Source organism: Sinohyriopsis cumingii, chromosome 15, assembly GCF_028554795.1.
Source record: "Sinohyriopsis cumingii isolate HCF-2022 chromosome 15, ASM2855479v2, whole genome shotgun sequence".
NCBI lineage: Eukaryota > Metazoa > Mollusca > Bivalvia > Unionida > Unionidae > Sinohyriopsis > Sinohyriopsis cumingii.
The window spans coordinates 17555167-17575311 of NC_142975.1; the positions used below are offsets into that span (position 1 = coordinate 17555167).

Genomic DNA, 20145 nt, shown 5'->3' on the forward strand with positions numbered 1-20145 from the left:
GGATCCGTCCGTCATCCATCCGACGTACATGGCCCAGCCATCTGATGCGGCGTTGGCAGAGGAGTGTGATCATGCTGAGAATCTTGGCACGCTCGAGCACCTCGTTGTTTGTTACTCGATCGCTCCAGGTGATCCCGAGTATGCGTCGGAGGCATCGCATGTGAAAGGCGCTCAGTCTTTTCTCTTGTGAGGCGTACAGAGTCCAGGTTTCACTGGGATACATGAGAGTGCTTAGCACGCACGCACGGTACACGGTGATCTTAGTGTTCATGGTCAGCATGCTGTTGTTCCACACTCTCTGCGACAACCTGGAGCGAGAGGCTATTGGTGATGGTAGAGCCGAGGTACATGAACTGTCTCACCACCTCAAGTTCGTAGTTGTTGATGATGATGCTTGGGGGGTTCGCGTCCTGAACCATCACGTTAGTTTTCTTTAGGTTTATGGTTAACCCAAACTCATCGCATGCTTTAGCAAAGCGGGTCATCAGGCGCTGAAGCTCAGTTTCTGTGTGGGTGACTAGAGCAGCATCGTCTAATAAGAGTATGTCCCTGATGGTTACTTCACGCACTTTGCTCTTTGCCTTCAGTCGTGCAAGGTTGAACAATCTGCCGTCTGATCGTGTGTGCAGGTAAATCCCTTCTGTGAAGGTCCGAAGGGCGTGCTTGGGCAGAACTACGAAGAAGATGACGAAGAGCGTGGGGCAAGGACACAGCCCTTTTTAACTCCACTGCGGATGTCAAAGGGGTCGGATGTTGAGCCATCATACTGCACTGTGCCTTTCATGTCATCGTGGAAGGACTTGATCATGCTTAGCAGCTTTGGAGGGCAACCAATTCTCGCCAGAATTGTGAAGAGTCCGTCTATAAAGGCCAGGAAGAGGGGTCTGTGTTGTTCTCTGCATTTTTCCTGCAGTAGCCTGACAGAGAACATCATGTAGATTGTGGACCTCTCTGCGCGGAATCCACACTGCGACTCTGGGTAAACTGTGTTAGCAAGCGTCTGCAGTCTGTTCAGGATCACGCGTGCGAAAACTTTACCCACGATGCTGAGAAGTGATATGCCCCTGTAGTTGTTTCAGTCGCTTCTGTCGCCCTTGTTCTTGTTCAGGGTTATGATGTTAGCGTCTCAAATGTCCTGAGGCACTGCATCTTCGTCTCAGCACTGGCAGAGGAGGTCGTGCAGGTGTGTGAGCAGCACGCTACATCCGCACTTGATGAGTTCTGCTGTGATGTCATCCTTCACTGGGGCTTTACCTAGGGACAGTTTCTCTAAGGCCTTCTTTAGTTCGTCTACAGATGATTTCTCGTCCAGTTCGGCCATGAGAGGGACATTTTCAATGGCGTTGAGGGCATCATTGGTTACGTGGTTCTCTTTGGAGTACAGTTCGGAGTAGTAATCCACCCAACGCTCCATCTGCTTGCCCTTGTTGTGGATGATACCGCCCGTGGCAGACTTCAGTGGTGCTGTCAGTTTCTTCGTGGGACCCATTGCTTTCTTTATGCCATCGTACATGCCTCTGATGTTTCCAATATATGCTGCTGACTGGATACTCTGACAGAGCTGAAGCCAATATTCATTGGCACACTGCCGTGCTAATCTCTGCACTTTGCTTCTGGTAGACCTGTATGCCTGTAGTCTCTTCTGTCAGGGGGATCGCTTGTATTGCAGGTGAGCACTGCGACGCTCTTCTATGGCTGGCATGAGTGTGGCAGAGTTAGTCTCAAACCAGTCATTGTTCTTTGATTTCTTCTTACCAAAGATCCGTGTGGCTGTGATGTATACAGTCTCTCTGATGTGATCCCATCTTTTTTTGGCACTGCCGTTGGGGGGTTCTGAGTCAAACGTCTTGGAAAGAGCATAGGTGAATTCCTCAGCCTTGTCTGGATTTGATGTCTTGCTGACATCAATGCTTGGTTGACCCTCTTGCCTAGAGCGGTGGATCTTCTTTGGCTGAAGCTTCATTTTGCAGCACACCAGGGAGTGGTCGGTGTCGCAGTCAGCACTGTAGAAGGTACGGGTAAGAAGCATACCCTTCATGGCTGACCGTCTTGTAATGATCAAGTCCAGCTGGTGCCAGTGTTTAGACCGGGGATGCCTCCAAGACACTTTGTGCTGTGGCTTTGTCTGAAAGAATGAATTGGTGATGCTGATTCGTGGGACGCGCACATCTCTAGAAGGCGCTGCCCTTTCTCATTCATCTTCCCAACGCCAAACTTGCCAAGACAGGAGGGCGAAGAGTCATGATCGGCACCCATCCTAACATTGAAGTCGCTCAGCAAAATCAAGTTCTCTTCCTTGGGTATTTTGTCGATGAGCGAGTTTAACTCATCATAAAACTCATCCTTGGTATTTGTGGAGGATCTTAGTGTGGGAGCGTAAACACTGGTCAGGTTGACAGGCCCATTTGTGGTATGGAGGCGGAAGGATAGCAGCCTTCCATTTTCTTGTTGGCAGGGTTCTATCATACACAGCAGAGGGTTCCTGACAGCGAATCCAACACCAAACTCTCTGGCTTCATCTGCGCTCTTTCCTTGCCAGAAGAATGTGTAGTTCTTTTCTCTGAGGGACCCATAATCTGGTAGTCGTGTCTCGTGTAGTGAGGCAATGTCGACCTGGAGCCTTGCAAGTTCGTCGTTGATGACTTAAGTCTTACGAACATCACTGATTGTCTGGAGATCATCTGAAAACCCAGTCAGCATCGTCCGGACATTCCAGGTACCTTGCTTGAGGACTGAAGTCTTCTTTTTTATTTTTATTTTGTTATTTCTTGGTGCAATAGTTGCAGTCCGCTTGTCAGGTACTCGCGTACCTTAAGCCTTACGCACCCAGCAAGGCAAGCAAACTGTGGCGGGATGGCACCTTATTGGCTGGGGGCTGCCCAGTTTGAGGCGGGCGGTAGCTGTCCAGTAAAACATGTTGGTCTCTTCCACCGTCAGAAGCAACCCCTGGCGTCTGGCTCTAAGCCAATCGAGCGGTGACTTATAACCGGTAAAATGCTGATTCCCGTGTTGTGTCGACGCTGTGGAGCGAAGTTAAAGTGTCCTCTCCAGGGCGGAAGCCTGGGGAGGGTGATATGGAGAATCAACTGTTGCCCATGCAGCTGATCCCCCCTCTCCACGCAGCTGATGGATCCAAGGGAAAGGACAAGCCGATACGTCATGGCACCAGCTGCGTCGCAGGAGTTGCCGAGATGACACTGAAATCAATGTCAAGTCGCCTTAGGGACTCCGTCTCTGGATTTTCTGTTGGGGTTACTCCCTTAGCCTTTCCCATGAGAGGGTATAGTCGCAAGGCAGCGAAGATTTGAAATCGGAGTTTACCTTCTCCTAGATGGGCGACCACCCAAGGTTAACGAGCCCCATCTGCCCGAAGCATCTGGTTTTGAGGCGCTAGAAGTTCGCTTGTCATCCCTTCTCCAGTCAGTTTAAACAGGTTTCGCCACTCGTGAAGGCCTGGAGGTGGATTTGGTTGTCAGAGGCTCTATCAGATGCAAGCATTGGGAGATTTCTAAAGGAAGTGGGTGCTTATCTCCTACATCCGCCCCAGGCGATGAAAACCCTTCAAACCCAAGGAGCTCATTATACGATCGTTATAACGATGAGCACTAGGATATTGCCTCTTCTATCCTTATCTAGATCCTACGGTTCTCGCCTAAATGACCCGGTGATCGATCTTTCTTTTGAAAGATTGTACATATGGATGTGTTTGACTCCTACAATATATATTAACTGCATTAATCTTGAACAAAGTGATTACTGGGAAAGTCGTTATGGATACCACAGTAGTGGAGTGTTACAGCCCTTTAGCAGATTTTAGTAACACTTTTCGAAAAAGGTGTCTGATTAAATCGAATATACATACATAGTCCCATTAATACCTCTTTACAGAGTTTTACATTGGCCATTCTTGAGTTTTTATGTCTGGTAATATGTAGAAAACACGAAATAAATCTTGACGAAGTGAGAGAAATCACTGAAATGGGCGGGGGGGGGGGGTATTTCTGTGTATCAGATATGAAAAACACGTTCTATGGCTGTCGATTGTATGAATATTTTGTGCCTACAAATACTGTACAGCGAGAAGTTTGATATCAGCGCCTCTTGGAGAATTTCTGTCTATGGATCTGCTCCATCACTTGAAAAATTTATTGAAAATTTAGGGGGCCGATTTCTAGATATATGGATTTCAATATATGTTATGTATAACAAAGAACAAATGGAGATCACAACTTCAGTCCTTCTTTTGCGGTGGAGAACTAAAAAGTATGTTTCAATCTACCGCAGCAAAAATGAATTGATGTCAACCCAAGACACATACATGCATGAGATGCCCAACAAAAATAAATTTTGAAGTCCTCATCCTCTAACATATGGAGAAACTCGCAACCTAGAAAATTGGCCACGGATATTCGCATACGGGTGTCCAACAAAGCAAACTTCCTTGCCATCTTAAATCACAAAGAAGTCGGTATCTTTTTCGATTTCCAAATTTGCTTGTCTCACGTCATTGGCTATTGCTGCCAGGGCGGCGGTGAACGCGGTGCAATTAGCTACAATCATGTCCGCCACTAGGCGTTTTAGCTGGTGTGGCCCTAAAGTTCATCAACCGCCTGGGGAGACGGCGAGCACCATTACCAGCTTTAAAGGGCTCCGAAACTCACGTCCGGAAAACACCTATCCAGCCACTTCGTGAGTAACGAACTGGAACATCTGCCATGCTGAGGTGTACAAAGATCGGCACTGTCAACCTTGTCAACTCGCAAAATTGCGTGACATAAAGGATGGTTATGGATCTTAGGGATAGTCGCGTACCACCGCCTTGCCCGCGAAGTCGGCTACTACACTTTATTCAGAAAATTCTGAAGAGCCGATAAGGATAGCAAATGCGCTGGATACCGACCTGAAGTCAGGTGCCTTGATGACGACGGATTTGTTTCTGCGAGGCTGTTTATTGACACAGGTAGGATTAAGGAATGTAGGCCATTCCGGTGACAAGCTTCAACGCCACGAGAGATACACACAACGACCTCCTAAGCGCATTGGCGAACATAAACCAGTACGTGAGAAATGTCGAGCTACTGAATTGCAAAAAAAAAATGACTGCGTCATATACCTGAATGACATTACGTGTTCAATATCACCGCCGCTTTCAACAAAACTGAGGAGTAACGAAATGGTTTAGCCAGGACAGTATAATGTGGGGACACAATGGCTCACATGTATATAATCTTACGGCATGTGATCTGCTCGACTTCCTTTGTTTAGTCGGGAGTTTCTCGAAATCGGCTCCACGAATTTTCTTCAAATTTTTTCTGCTGTTAGAAAGGGGTCTTATTTCGAAACAGTATAAGCGGCATCGAACTCAAAGTTCTCGAAGTAAGGTTTCCATGAGTACAAACTATTGATACCGTTTATTAACATTTGCGTGTTTTTCATAGCCGGTAACCCCTATGGCGCCCCTTATTTTGCTGTTTCGTCTGCACGAAATTCGTCAGGACTTTCTTCATAGGTGGACTCTATCTTCTAGAGATAAAATAATCCATGGAGGACTCATGTGAAGATTTATAAAGAGGGGACTAATGGCTCACATGTATATAATCTTACGGCATGTGATCTGCTCGACTTCCTTTATTTAGTCGCAAATTTCTCGAAATCGGCTCAACGAATTTTCTTCAAATTTTTTCTGCTGTTAGATAGGGGTCCTATCTCAAAACAGTATAAGCGGCATCGAAATCAAAATCCTCGAAGTAAGGTTTCTATGAGTACAAATTATTGATACCGTTTATTAACATTTGCGTGTTTTTCATAGCCGGTAACCCCTATGGCGCCCCTTATTTTGCTGTTTCGTCTGCACGAAATTCGTCAGGACTTTCTTCATAGGTGGACTCTATCTTCTAGAGATAAAATAATCCATGGAGGACTCATGTGAAGATTTATAAAGAGGGGACTAATGGCTCACATGTATATAATCTTACGGCATGTGATCTGCTCGACTTCCTTTATTTAGTCGCAAATTTCTCGAAATCGGCTCGACGAATTTTCTATAAATTTTTTCTGCTGTTAGATAGGGGTCCTATTTCAAAACAACATAAGCGGCATGGAAATCAAAATCCTCGAAGTAAGGTTTCCATGAGTACAAACTATTGATACCGTTTATTAACATTTGCGTGTCTTTCATAGCCGGTAACCCCTATGGCGCCCCTTATTTTGCTGTTTCGTCTGCACGAAAATCGTCAGGACTTTCTTCATAGGTGGACTCTATCTTCCAGAGATAAAATAATCCATGGAGGACTCATGTGAAGATTTATAAAGAGGGGACTAATGGCTCACATGTATATAATCTTACGGCATGTGATCTGCTCGACTTCCTTTATTTAGTCGCAAATTTCTCGAAATCGGCTCGACGAATTTTCTTTCAAATTTTTCTGCTGTTAGATAGGGGTCCTATTTCAAAACAGTATAAGCAGCATCGAAATCAAAATCCTCGAAGTAAGGTTTCCATGAGTACAAACTATTGATACCGTTTATTAACATTTGCGTGTTTTTCATAGCCGGTAACCCCTATGGCGCCCCTTATTTTGCTGTTTCGTCTGCACGAAAATCGTCAGGACTTTCTTCATAGGTGGACTCTATCTTCTAGAGATAAAATAATCCATGGAGGACTCATGTGAAGATTTATAAAGAGGGGACTAATGGCTCACATGTATATAATCTTACGGCATGTGATCTGCTCGACTTCCTTTATTTAGTCGCAAATTTCCCGAAATCGGCTCAACGAATTTTCTATAAATTTTTTCTGCTGTTAGATAGGGGCCCTATTTCAAAACAACATAAGCGGCATCGAAATCAAAATCCTCGAAGTAAGGTTTCCATGAGTACAAACTATTGATACCGTTTATTAACATTTGCGTGTTTTTCAAAGCCGGTAACCCCTATAGCGCCCCTTAGTTTGCTGTTTCGTCTGCACGAAATTCGTCAGGACTTTCTTCATCGGTGGACTCTATCATCTAGAGATAAAATAATCCATGGAGGACTCATGTGAAGATTTATAAAGAGGGGACTAATGGCTCACATGTATATAATCTTACGGCATGTGATCTGCTCGACTTCCTTTATTTAGTCGCAAATTTCTCGAAATCGGCTCAACGAATTTTCTTCAAATTTTTTCTGCTGTTAGATAGGGGTCCTATTTCAAAACAGTATAAGCGGCATCGAAATCAAAATCCTCGAAGTAAGGTTTCCATGAGTACAAACTATTGATACCGTTTATTAACATTTGCGTGTTTTTCATAGCCGGTAACCCCTATGGCGCCCCTTATTTTGCTGTTTCGTCTGCACGAAATTAGTCAGGACTTTCTTCATAGGTGGACTCTATCTTCTAGAGATAACATAATCCATGGAGGACTCATGTGAAGATTTATAAAGAGGGGACTAATGGCTCACATGTATATAATCTTACGGCATGTGATCTGCTCGACTTCCTTTATTTAGTCGCAAATTTCTCGAAATCGGCTCGACGAATTTTCTTTAAATTTTTTCTGCTGTTAGATAGGGGTCCTGTTTGAAAACAGTATAAGCGGCATCGAAATCAAAATCCTCGAAGTAAGGTTTCCATGAGTACAAACTATTGATACCGTTTATTAACATTTGCGTGCTTTTCATAGCCCGTAACCCCTATGGCGCCCCTTATTTTGCTGTTTCATCTGCACGAAATTCGTCAGGACTTTCTTCATCGGTGGACTCTATCTTCTAGAGATAAAATAATCCATGGAGGACTCATGTAAAGATTTATAAAGAGGGGACTAATGGCTCACATGTATATAATCTTACGGCATGTGATCTGCTCGACTTCCTTTATTTAGTCGCAAATTTCTCGAAATCGGCTCGACGAATTTTCTTCAAATTTTTTCTGCTGTTAGATAGGGGTCCTATTTCAAAACAGTATAAGCGGCATCGAAATCAAAATCCTCGAAGTAAGGTTTCCACGAGTACAAACTATTGATACCGTTTATTAACATTTGCGTGTTTTTCATAGCCGGTAACCCGTATGGCGCCCCTTATTTTGCTGTTTCGTCTGCACGAAATTCGTCAGGACTTTCTTCATCGGTGGACTCTATCTTCTAGAGATAAAATAATCCATGGAGGACTCATGTGAAGATTTATGAAGAGGGGACTAATGGCTCACATGTATATAATCCTACGACATGTGATCTGCTCGACTTCCTTTATTTAGTTGCAAATTTCTCGAAATTTAGGAGTCTAAATGTTAGGTTCTCACTTTATCAGTAATGTATTTTGAGATAATTTAATTGCAATGAAGTTAATACAGGTTTTTGATGAACTCATCTATATTACATTGATACTGTATTAGAGGTTACCACACCTTATGTATATCAGTCAGTTATCTCCCTTACACTAGTCATAACATTTCAAGGAAATAAAATCTCACATTTTCAGTGACTGGTTATGAAAATAAAGAGAAGATTTGTGAAGTATTATATTAGCCCTCAATCTTGATGCAAATGTAAGTAGAAGCAATTTAATAATTTCTCACTGTAAAGTTTACAAGTTTAAAAACTGATAAGGTATGTTCTGCTTGGATCTGAGATAAGTTTCTCTCTCTTATGCCAATTATTATTAAATTCTGATGTAGAAGAAATATACTTTATATGTATCTATATTATCTAATTATTCACCCTTTTATATTAGATGGAAATGAACACAACTTCACTTGAAATTTGGGTACCTGTAAGGGATGTTATAGCACAGTTGCCTTTGGGCTGTCCTTGGACCTGTTGGGCCCTGCCCCATATATTTGTCCAAGGTAAGGTCATCAAACTTTCACTTCTCATTTCTCGCATTGCTGATTTTGCCTCCTTTAATTCATTTATCATAAGCTACCTCTCCCTTTTAGATAAACTCTTTCCTCCTGTTTTTAACTCCATTTGATGTGCTATACGTAGTGTTTATATTTGGCATTTTTCTGTATTTTATTCCCCTAATTTCACCCCCCAATCCAACATAACCACTTATAAGCTGTTATTTACTATATCTGGTGACTGATTGGCTTATTGAAACAATTTTATTCACATTACAAAGGAGGAAAGCTTACTATTTGTGTTACAAAGAGGATGGGTAGGTGGACCTTTGTGTGAGGACTGGTGGTTAGTGACCTCTTGTATCTGCAGATAGTGTAAAGTGGTCAAAACTTATACTTTATAATAAGATTGGGTCATGTCCACCGGTCTCTGATGTTAAGTTCTGCACCTACCAAACAAATATAAATTCCTTTCTTTTAGGTGAATTGTACATTTTGAAGTAGGACAGGTACATACTATTTGGTACATTGACCTTTGACCTAGTTATTACATAATATGACATAATGTGATTTATCCCATATCACCTATATGAAGTTCAATAAGTGCTGATATGAATAAGATAAAACTCATAGTTGAAAGAATTCATTTTATTTCAAAAGATGATTCTGATGGTGAAGCAAAAGTATGAAAACAATAGTTCAAACAGCTCAATGACATTTCCTTACACATTCATATAAGACATAGGCTAGTACCTCATCAAATTGTTTTTCACAAGTGAGACTAAGTATATTTGTTACTTATACAGTCCCGAACTATTTCACAGATTATTGGAAAAATTAAGGTTTGCTATAGGCATAACGGTACCAATTGCGCAAGTCCAGGTGGGCGGAGCTTAAGGTGTATGGAACATTGTATTCAGAATTAAAGAACAACACTAGCTGTGATTGGTGCATTATGTAGGAGTTGAACTTTCTGTTTAGCTTAAAAAAATGTTGAGCCTCTTGGCAACATGTGAGTTTGTGTTAATTTCTATCTAGATCATATTTTGTATTTTTTATGATTTTTTTAAAATATGGTACACATGGCTGAAAATGTGCTTGTTGTGACTAGATAACTCTTACCCCTGTCTAGTTCCAGTAGAGTTATCTCTCTTAAATGCAATGGAGTACCTGGTTATGTCATTGTCAAATTGACAATTTAGCATTGTTCTATATGACAGTGTGTGACATGCATGCCCAAGTAGGACAGAAAGTATATTTATTTCACAAAACATTAGCATTGAGGTATATTGAAAAACAATTGGTACCGTGATACCATATAGCACTCTCCAATCAGGTTAGAATTACACCACCGCATGCCCCAAAAAGCTTTCATCTGCATTAACTACGTGGTAACCAATTACACACTGAATTGGGAATAATGAATAAAAAATTTTAAAAACCCGTGTGAATAAGGAATAAGTATTAAAATGTATGTGAAAATAGTTGAATCGGGAATAAGTAACTGGTTACTTATTCCTTACTGAATCGGGAATAAAGAATAAGGAATAAGTAACCAACTTGATTTCGCTGGACAATGATTTGTTTTCATATAAAACAGATAAAAAGGGTGTTAACTCTCACGTAAGCCTGCATACTGTAAATATGTTTTCACTGTTGATAATATATATATATATATATATATTTAACAGTTTATTTACATTCTGGATGTATGCGGACATTGGCTTTTGGGTTATTTATATGTAGCAGCGTATTTACAATTCATTTATGTATCATCAGCAGCCATACATGTGGTGTGGTTTGTGGGCTTAATGCCATTTTTCAGCACATGATATGGTAGACCAGCAAGTTGTTCTCCACCTTCTTTTTTTTGTTTGACTGGCGGCGCCGCCAGTCAAACAAACAAACAAAAAAAGAAGGTGGAGAACAACTTGCTGGTCTAATGATATGGTGAGGAAAGAACCCGGGAAATCCTGAGAAGAAACACCTACCCACAGGAAGCTACTGGCCAACTTTCTCTCATAACCACACTGGCCGAGCCCGAGACTGTAACTCACAGACAGAGCTGAGATGGTTAAGACGTACGCCTTATACCACACAGCCCAACCCCCTTCTTTCCCGGTCGTATGCTTAAGTTAATATTGCACCTGTAAGCTGAAATAAATTCATCTGAATCTCACGAGAATACCACCAAAACATACATACATAAATTAAACGTACATACATACATTACACAACGTATAGGCCTATACATAAATTATAAACGTGCATACATACATTACACAAAATACACATATAAATTACAAAACACAAATACATTACAAAATGTACATACATAAATTACAAAACATTCTCAGTGCGTTATATGGTTTCACTAGCGCTGATTTAGCCTCATGTTACCTTGCTGAAAATGACAAAATTAGCCTTATATGGGAGAAAGGGCTAAGTTACCCAACATCCTGGTAAAATGTGCAAAATATGATCTGCTTAGTAGAAACGGTGTATAACCTCCCCCCCGCCCCGGTGATACGTGCTGGCATTGGGGAATAGAACGCAAAGCATGTTTCTAGGTTTTGCAAATTTCACTTTCAAAGACCACATGTTGATTTTTTTTGGTGGTGAATTGATGGAAAAATGGACATATTGCAGATGAATAAATAGATATGAATCAGTTTTAACTTAAAATGAGTTGACTTAATGATTAGAAAATAGTCAGGGTTTAGTGGATTTTTAAGGTACACTTCCTCTGCCTGAGGGGAGTCCGTGATGGAAATTTTATACTTTTGTATTTGATTCTATTTTCGGACCATTGTGTAAACGTAGTGCTGAAACACATTTAGGCTTTAACTGTTGCTGAATGAATTTATCAATCGGAGCAAGTTTTGCATTTTATTTATTTTCTGTTGTTGTTGTGGCCTGAATGCTGTTTTACAGCGATATATAGGTTATGCATGGCTGCCAGAACATTAGATGGAGGAAGAACCCGGGAAGATCAAAGCAAGGACGACTGACCCACGGGAAGCTACTAGCAAGCTTTCTCACATACCGATGTTGGCCAAGCTTAGAATTGAACTCACGCGGACAGAGGGGAGATACGAGTGGTCTGTAAAGGTGAATGTCTTCAACATCTCCGCTATGTAGGGCCCAGAGCCAGAGAAAGGTTTTAAATTATATAACTCAATTTTTAAGATGAACTGATTTCTCCTGGGGGGGGGGGGGGATTTTTGTGTGGTGAACAAGTACGCAGTCTACGTGCCGTTTCCTGAACTAAACAACAATTAAACACTTTCGGCTATGAAATTACATTGTTAACTGACGTAGCTTCTGAACTTTTATTAAAGAAATAAAAACCATTATTTTTCATAGTGATGTACTTTTCTTCACATGATCGGTCCGTTCCCAAGAATAAAATTTCTATGGCTGACACATTCTAGCTTCTTTTTTTTATGGAAATGGCAGAGAACGCTCCGATTGTTATCCTGATGTTTTGTGTTAGAGTAGATTTATTTCTTAAACTAAATTTATGGAGAATGTTCTCCATAAACACGGCCCTGTGAATTTGTCAGTCACTTTTGCCAAACAGTCCTGTGCTGCACATTAGGTCTGACATCTCAAATATATTTCATGCATATGTAAAATGATCATGTGACCGGTCATTTCGAACGAAGTCCGAATCGCAGAAATACAAAGACGGGTGAAATATCTGCTAAAATCTAGCAAAACTAATAACATCTTTCAATTCTCAAATGGACTGAAATAAAGCTAATATACCCTCAATTGGCAAATTTATGAAATTAAGCTTTATCCATCACTGAACCTCACCGAGATCATATTGTTTGCCACCAGGTGCGGTGATGTCACCTCAATCATGAAAGCCCTATAAATGGCTTAAAAACAAGTTAGTTCCTCTCCAGTGAATCGGACATTTGTAAAGTACTGAAATTGCCTTCTATTGTGTATATTTAATTTGTACTAGTGTTTTTTGTGTGGTCTTTTTAAAAAAATGATAATATCTTATTTATATCTGTATTTTGTAAATGACTTTAGTTCAAAATCAAGCCAATGGTCTACCTGACCAGTGACATTGTTTTGTAAACATAATGCATAGCTACAATGTCTCTCTGATTATAGATTAAATGGTCATTATTAACTGTAAACATGTTTACTTCAGTTTGAGTTAAGAAAAAGTCATGATTCTGATCATAGAAAGTTTAAAAAAATAAAACATTTACCCCTGATTACAGCGTCCGCCTTGGATGAGAGAGGTCACGGGTTCGAACCCCGGTCGAGTCATAACAAATGGTACTTGCAGGTGCCTCGCTGGGTGCTCAACATCAAGAGGTTAGTTCAAGGACTTGTCGGCCTGGCGTGAGGATAAGATGACTGGGTGGGACTCGCTGCTACATATCTGCAGCATGTTTCCCCATTGATAGATATCAATATAAATTGCGATATGACCAAACGTGTTCATGCTATGTAAAAATCCCCCAAAACACATACATACACACAAAATTTTCAAAAAATTGTAATTGCGACCTAGGTCTTGTCTTAACATCAGAAGGAGAATCAGTCTTATTGTTGTTCTCAGCTTTTAGTTTGGGTGGATTTATTTATTCAAAACATTATTTACTGGATTTACAAAGTGCTCAATTATATTCTTGGACTAAAAGATTTGGAATTATAGTGAATACAGTCAAAAACATTTTGGAATATAATATTGTGAAACGTGAAAAGACCATTAACACATTGCCACAAGCCAGGCCACTGGCACATTAGCACACATCAGACTACAGGCACATCAACACATTCAATTTTGGAATGTATTTGGAACACTACTGGAACTGAATTGGAACTTCAATGCTCTACACTTGTGATAGAACGTTTTGGACTACTTGTAATTTAACTCACAATACTTTCAGTTCTTCTAAAATTTTCACTTTCTATTCTATGAAAATAAATTATTTCGTGAGTTTTATACAACTTGTTGGTTTTTGCTCTTTTCTGTTACTTACTTTAAGACCAACCATAAAAGTTCTGACCATTAAAGCAATAATCCATATGATAATGATATAAAGTGATTAAAAAAAAAAGAATACTGATAGTCTATAATTATTCATACACTTATTTTTGGGGGGAGGTGAAGGGGTATGAGTAAATAGATGTGAAGAATGCTACTTTTCACCTCATACGAACAGAACAGAATAAAAGGATCAACGGTGTATGGAAATTTAGATATCCAAGTCAATTATTCTTTATTATTCAAAAGGCTTCTGAACTCATTTTAAAATGCACATGGTATTTTGTTATGGTGATGGACTTTATAAGGGGAACTATTTAACGATATTTTTTAAAGGCATGGTCTGTAAAGTCCTTTGTCCATTTGTTAATAAATACCATTAGATATTGTAATGACAATAAGATAGCTTATGCATAAATCATTGTATTTTCTCACCAATTAATTTTTAATTTTTGTAAAAACAAAATGGCAGTACGGTATTATCGATCTTTTTTTGCAAATGTAAATCTTCTTAGTAGAAATTTTATGTCTGATAATTTTATTCGATTTTTCGAAAAATACGTGATATGTACAAAAATTATGATACATTTAAATAATTATGATTATGAAAACTGGATTATGTATGAAAAATTAAAGGGTACGAAAAAATACATGAATTACGGTAATATACTGACAGATTATCCAGTTGTAAAGGATATAGCCCTTTATATCATCACATAATGTACTGACAGATTATCCAGCTGTAAATTGTACAGACCCTGACAACCTGCCATCATATTATCCGGTTGTAAAGGATATAGCCCCTTATCTGCCATCACATAATGTACTGACAGATTATCCAGCTGTAAATGGTACAGACCCTGACAACCTGCCATCATATTATCCAGTTGTAAAGGATATAGCCCCTTATCTGCCATCACATAATGTTCTGACAGATTATCCAGCTGTAAATGGTACAGACCCTGACAACCTGCCATTATATTATCCAGTTGTAAAGGATGTAGCCCCATCTGTCATCAAATAAAGTGCAATCTAATCATCCAGTTTATGAAGAGCATTGACCCTGATCGGATCCAATGATTGTAACTCCCATGATACGTATAGGACTAGCCAAATAAATCTGCAAAAGAAAGTATGTGGTGAGTTTATTATTAAGCATTATCAAAAAAATATGGTAATACTGATTACTACATTGGTAAAACTGTGTGCTGATATGAAATAATGCCAAACTGATGATCAGTACTTTAAGGGCACATTCTATTCCCTATAAGATCACAATGTACTTTATTTGTTGCAAATCACTCCTTCATTCTCACTGACCCAGGCAAGCTGACTTTATCCATCAGATAGTCTAGGAAAAGAAGGAAATATGTTTCTCTCAGCATTAAAAGAATACATGTATTGTATAAAAGTAATAAAATTTAAATCCAACAGGTTAAAAGGGTTGACAATGAATTTAAAAAAAAGAGGAATAAAAAAACCCCCCGATTTTCTCTTAAACTATATTTAAGTAAAGAGTAATAGATAATACATTATGAGGTACACCTACAATGTCCTATACACAAGCATATGAACGTTGTCCTTTCACGCCATATTCTTCACAGCTATTAGGTTTTTGCATTTCACAACAACACTCCTTTGCAGATGCTATAAAAGCTACAAGTAATCCTCTGTGCCCTGTCTCAGAAAGAAATCTATTTAAACACTCCACTTGTTTATTAATGGTTGAATTTCAAATGTATTTGCAATCAATCAATATCCAATAACAGACCTGTTTACCCATACATTTTCTTGTCAGTATTTTTAGAAGGCAGTTAGTATTTTCATTCAGTGTTTCTAGCATCTTAACACAGCACACATCACCTGTGAAACAGGGCACAAATAGTAGACACTATAAATACTCCATAATTACCATTATGTAGTACTGCATGACATACTGATGATACAACATTCTGTAAATAATTCCTAGTTTGTAAAGACGCTGATATTCAGGCAACTCTGTGTTCTAGGCAGAATCTGCAGATATTGACCATTGACTTAAACATGTTTATATTACAGTGATAAAAACCCACAAAGGAATACCACCACACATCCAACTTCTTTCTGTTATTTACTTCTGTTACTTTCTCTAGAAAATCTGTTTTCTCAGCTTCATACATATCCAATAACATTTAAAATAAAGCCAAAATCTCTATATTTTACATGGTTAAGGAAGACTTAATACAAAACATTATGATAGAAATTGTTACCACCACCCATCCTCTCAGAAAATAATAAGTTCATCTAGATAGGTGAAGGCAATCTCATTTATTTCATACAATCTTGTATCATATTTGTTAACATTTACAGTAACGGACTGCTTCAAAAATACCTTGTGCAATTTTGGAATTTGGGAACGTATTTTTCATTGCTTCTGTTAACTTGTCAGCTATGCTCAATGATAAATTCATATTTACAATCAACTCGCATAGAACTGCCTCAGCACGTGTTATTTGCCTTTGAGATATGTGTTGATCACCGACTTGCTTTCCCTTCCTCACTGACAAAATATTTCTATTTCCCTTCACTAATGATTCCAATTTTGCGTAATTTTCTGATTCCACATGTTGTGAACTTATTTCCTTCTACCATGTGCACAGGAAAAGTCTAAGTTCTCCTTTAGACGATGGTTTAAGGCATGGCCAGAGTATTATAGACTGGTAGAAACTGGTAGAAAATGCTGCTTTCTATTTTTAGACTTTCCATTATCATCATGAGTTTGATGCTGAAACTTTCTTATCAGCAACAATTTTCTCTGTTTAAACAACCCAGTGTTGAAAATGTTAAAATCAGTGATGTGGCGCAGACTGCGGACACGGGCGCAGATTGAAGGGACAATAAAACAAAACAAAATGGAGTAAAAACCATTTAAAAATTAATTAAACAAATTAACAAATAAATGCATCCTCAAATCGTATTTTCAGATCAATGACCATATGACCGTACCGATGGACTTTATCCCATACAAATACAGTAAAATACGGATGGGTAAACAGGTCTGCAATAAAGTTCAAAAGTATTTTTTTATAATTTTATCTATATTAAATTAACTAAATTATTATCCTATCTTTATTGAAACCTAACCGATGACACCTTTATTTGGTTACAGTAAATAAAAATGACTAATAATACATAAAATTTTGCCATAGGGATCTTGTTTATTTAAGAATTCAGCCTATGAATCACATTCATTCACCAAATTGCCTCCAGTTGGTAGTTCTTTTAACACAAAGGTTTGCTGTTTGGTAATACGTTAGTGTGTGTGTGTGATCAGCATTTTTAATGTAGCTTTAACAATGTTTCAGTTATATCGCTAAGATGTCTGCAGTGTGGCAGTACATCTGCAGCATGATGTCACACCCAGTTACATTATCCTGATACCAAGCCAACCAGTCTTAACACTAACCTCTTAATGCCGAGTACCTAGTGAGGCAGCTGTTAGTATCATTTTTGTAAGTCTTTGGTATGATTCAGACGGGGTTCGAACCCATGACCTCCTGCTTCCAAGGTAGCCATTCTAACCACTATGCCACTGGAGCAGTCAATATGTTAGTCATATTTAACATGTATACTTGTAAGTCTACTACAAACAGCACAGACTGAGATCTGCTGTCACATAATGTACACACTGTTAGGAGTAATCAGTAGAACACATATCCTAAGCTTCTGGCACATTATACAATGGCAGATCAGGGTCTATGCTGTTTGCAGTTGGACTCGACATAAAAGTGTGCATATACCATACATTTAGTAAATATTATCTGCATATAGGAATAGAAACAGAACAGGCTTTTATTTTCAAATTTATTCGCTTGGTTCTGCTAAATGTATGAATTATTTCAGTCTGCTTCGAGAACAAAATGAAATCTCAGGTTGGACTTCTTTCAGGAAATTCATTACTATTTTAGAACAAAAAAACCTGGGCCTGTGTGACAAGAATACAATCAAAGCAGTGATATTAAAAGTGTGACCTTGGTTTTGAAGTGTGACCTTGGTTTTGCCAACAAGTTACAGAATGAATTGTCTTTAATAGCTTCATGATTTTTGTGTGATTTTCATGTAAAGAAAATCCATGAAGTGATTTTAGAAATATAAGGAAATGAAAAATACTTAAATCAATGAGACACAATTAAGACTGACATTGTTCACCTTAACATTGATGACGGATGTCAATTGTGAATGCAAATTTACACAAATATTGAAGCTATATTGGTGGGTTGACTTAGAAAAGCTTGATGCACATAGCGGGCACCTTGTCTATTAATGCTGGTGTCCAAATAGTTCATAAAATTATGAACCCAAACTTTCATGGCCTAAACTTTAATATTTTTTGCATCTGCATCAATTATAATGACTTCATTTCATAACACTGGAATGAGGTGCCATCATTACTGGAGGAAACTTGAGAAAATATACAAAATCACCAATCTCTGATATGCATATACATTAATGTTGCATCTGAATTTGAATGCAGGTTTCAAGCCTAGTGTACGTCAGTATCTCATAATGACAAGTAACGCTACTTGAATGCAAGTTTCAGGCATAGTATTAAACTGACTGGTTCTTTATCATCAGTCAGGTTTATCATGTACTGTTATCTACAGTAAGCATATGACTGTTACCGTTACATAAATAGGTATTGGAATTTAAAATGACTATGAGCACAGCTTGGTATCTTTATGGCACCCAAGGCAGCAACCAATATCTAAAAATATTTCAGGACCCTAGGTGGCACAGCGATATTAAAATTTCTGTGTTGCTACCAACCTCCTGGACTGAACATGTACCTCTACAACTATTGTTATTGTTGTGTGTGTATCACCCTTTTTCTGCATGCTAGGCTACAAATGGCAGACATTATAACTCTAAAGAAACCAGAAAAACCTTAGCAAGAACCTCTGACCCATTGGAAGTTATTGGCAGGCTTTCTCATATACCCACATTTGTTTAGCCCAAGACCTGAACCTATGCAGACAGAGGTGAGATGGCAGCTTTATACCACTCTGATAGCCAGGGCCCCACCTTTATAAATGTCATTACAAGGAATGGATTGCAGAAGTGAAAAGAGGATTGTTGTCACTGCACTATTCTAGGTCTTGTACCTAAATATATTTGTGGGAATATGAACTGGTCTAGATACATTGAACTGTGATAAGCTAGACAAAAGACTCAATAAAAAATGTGTATTTAAGTAAGCTTGATATTCAGCACTCAATATTCATTTGCAAGCATCACAGAATATTTTTTCTCTAAAAAGATTGCTATGCACTGCTGCAATGTAAATAATAGATGTTCGGTGTATTGTGGGTTCTTGTCATTGTTTAAGAGAGTTCGGATCCATTCAATAAAATCGCTTTATTACACAAGTTTTAGGCCATTGTGTTTTGTCTTTTTTCTCTCCTTTTCCAAAAGTGTAACTTCTTTTGCCTCTCTTTCCACCAAAATTTGGTCTGGAAACCTGGAAAGATAACAGAATAAAGCCTTAGTTTCCTTTCATATAAACTTATGTGGACTTTTTCTTTGAACATACAATATTTTATGCACATAACATTTGGTTTTAAAGTAGTTGGGTTGTAAGTTCTAAACACTTAGCTCTAGCCCTTCCCTTGCATACAAAGTGTTTAAACATAAGGCTGGTTCTGAACACAACAGTGTAAACAAAGTAAAATAATGACTGAATGATGATATGGGGAGGTGAGAGAGAGAGAGAGAGAGAAAGAGAGAGAGAGAGCAGCAAAGCTTGTAACACTTCTACCAAGTCACCAAAAATATGCAAGCTGTTGCCAAAATTGGTGTTGCTACAACCCAGGACTGTTGTCACAATGAGAGAAACTGATTTTTCCCCAGTAGCCAAGACATGCCCTAGGTTTGCATGCTAGGCTACAAATGGCAGACATTATAACTCTAAAGAAACCTGAAAAACCTTAGCAAGAACCTCTGACCCATGGGAAGTTATTGGCAAGCTTTCTCATATACCCACATTTGCTTAGCCCAAGACCTGAACCTATGCAGACAGAGGTGAGATGGCAGCTTTATACCACTCTGATAGCCAGGGCCCCACCTTTATAAATGTCATTACAAGGAATGGATTGCAGAAGTGAAAAGAGGATTGTTGTCACTGCACTATTCTAGGTCTTGTACCTAAATATATTTGTGGGAATATGAACTGGTCTAGATACATTGGACTGTGATAAGCTAGACAAAAGACTCAATAAAAAATGTGTATTTAAGTAAGCTTGATATTCAGCACTCAATATTCATTTGCAAGCAT

General features: G+C 38.9%; 1 protein-coding gene across 4 annotated transcripts in view; it reads right to left on the reverse strand.

Annotated features, from left to right (window-relative positions):
- Window positions 1-9450: 9450 nt before the first annotated feature.
- LOC149781349 (uncharacterized) overlaps window positions 9451-20145 on the reverse strand; it is a 93105-nt gene continuing 82410 nt past the window's right edge. For 3 of the 4 annotated variants that reach the window (XM_089935438.1, XM_089935440.1, XM_089935437.1), the window contains 2 exons: window positions 19237-19332; window positions 9451-14955 (listed from right to left, as the gene is read on the reverse strand). In XM_089935438.1, coding sequence (XP_089791564.1) covers window positions 14881-14955; window positions 19237-19332 — 171 coding nt within the window. In that variant the 3' untranslated portion in view covers window positions 9451-14880. The other variant, XM_089935439.1, reaches the window with a different exon arrangement.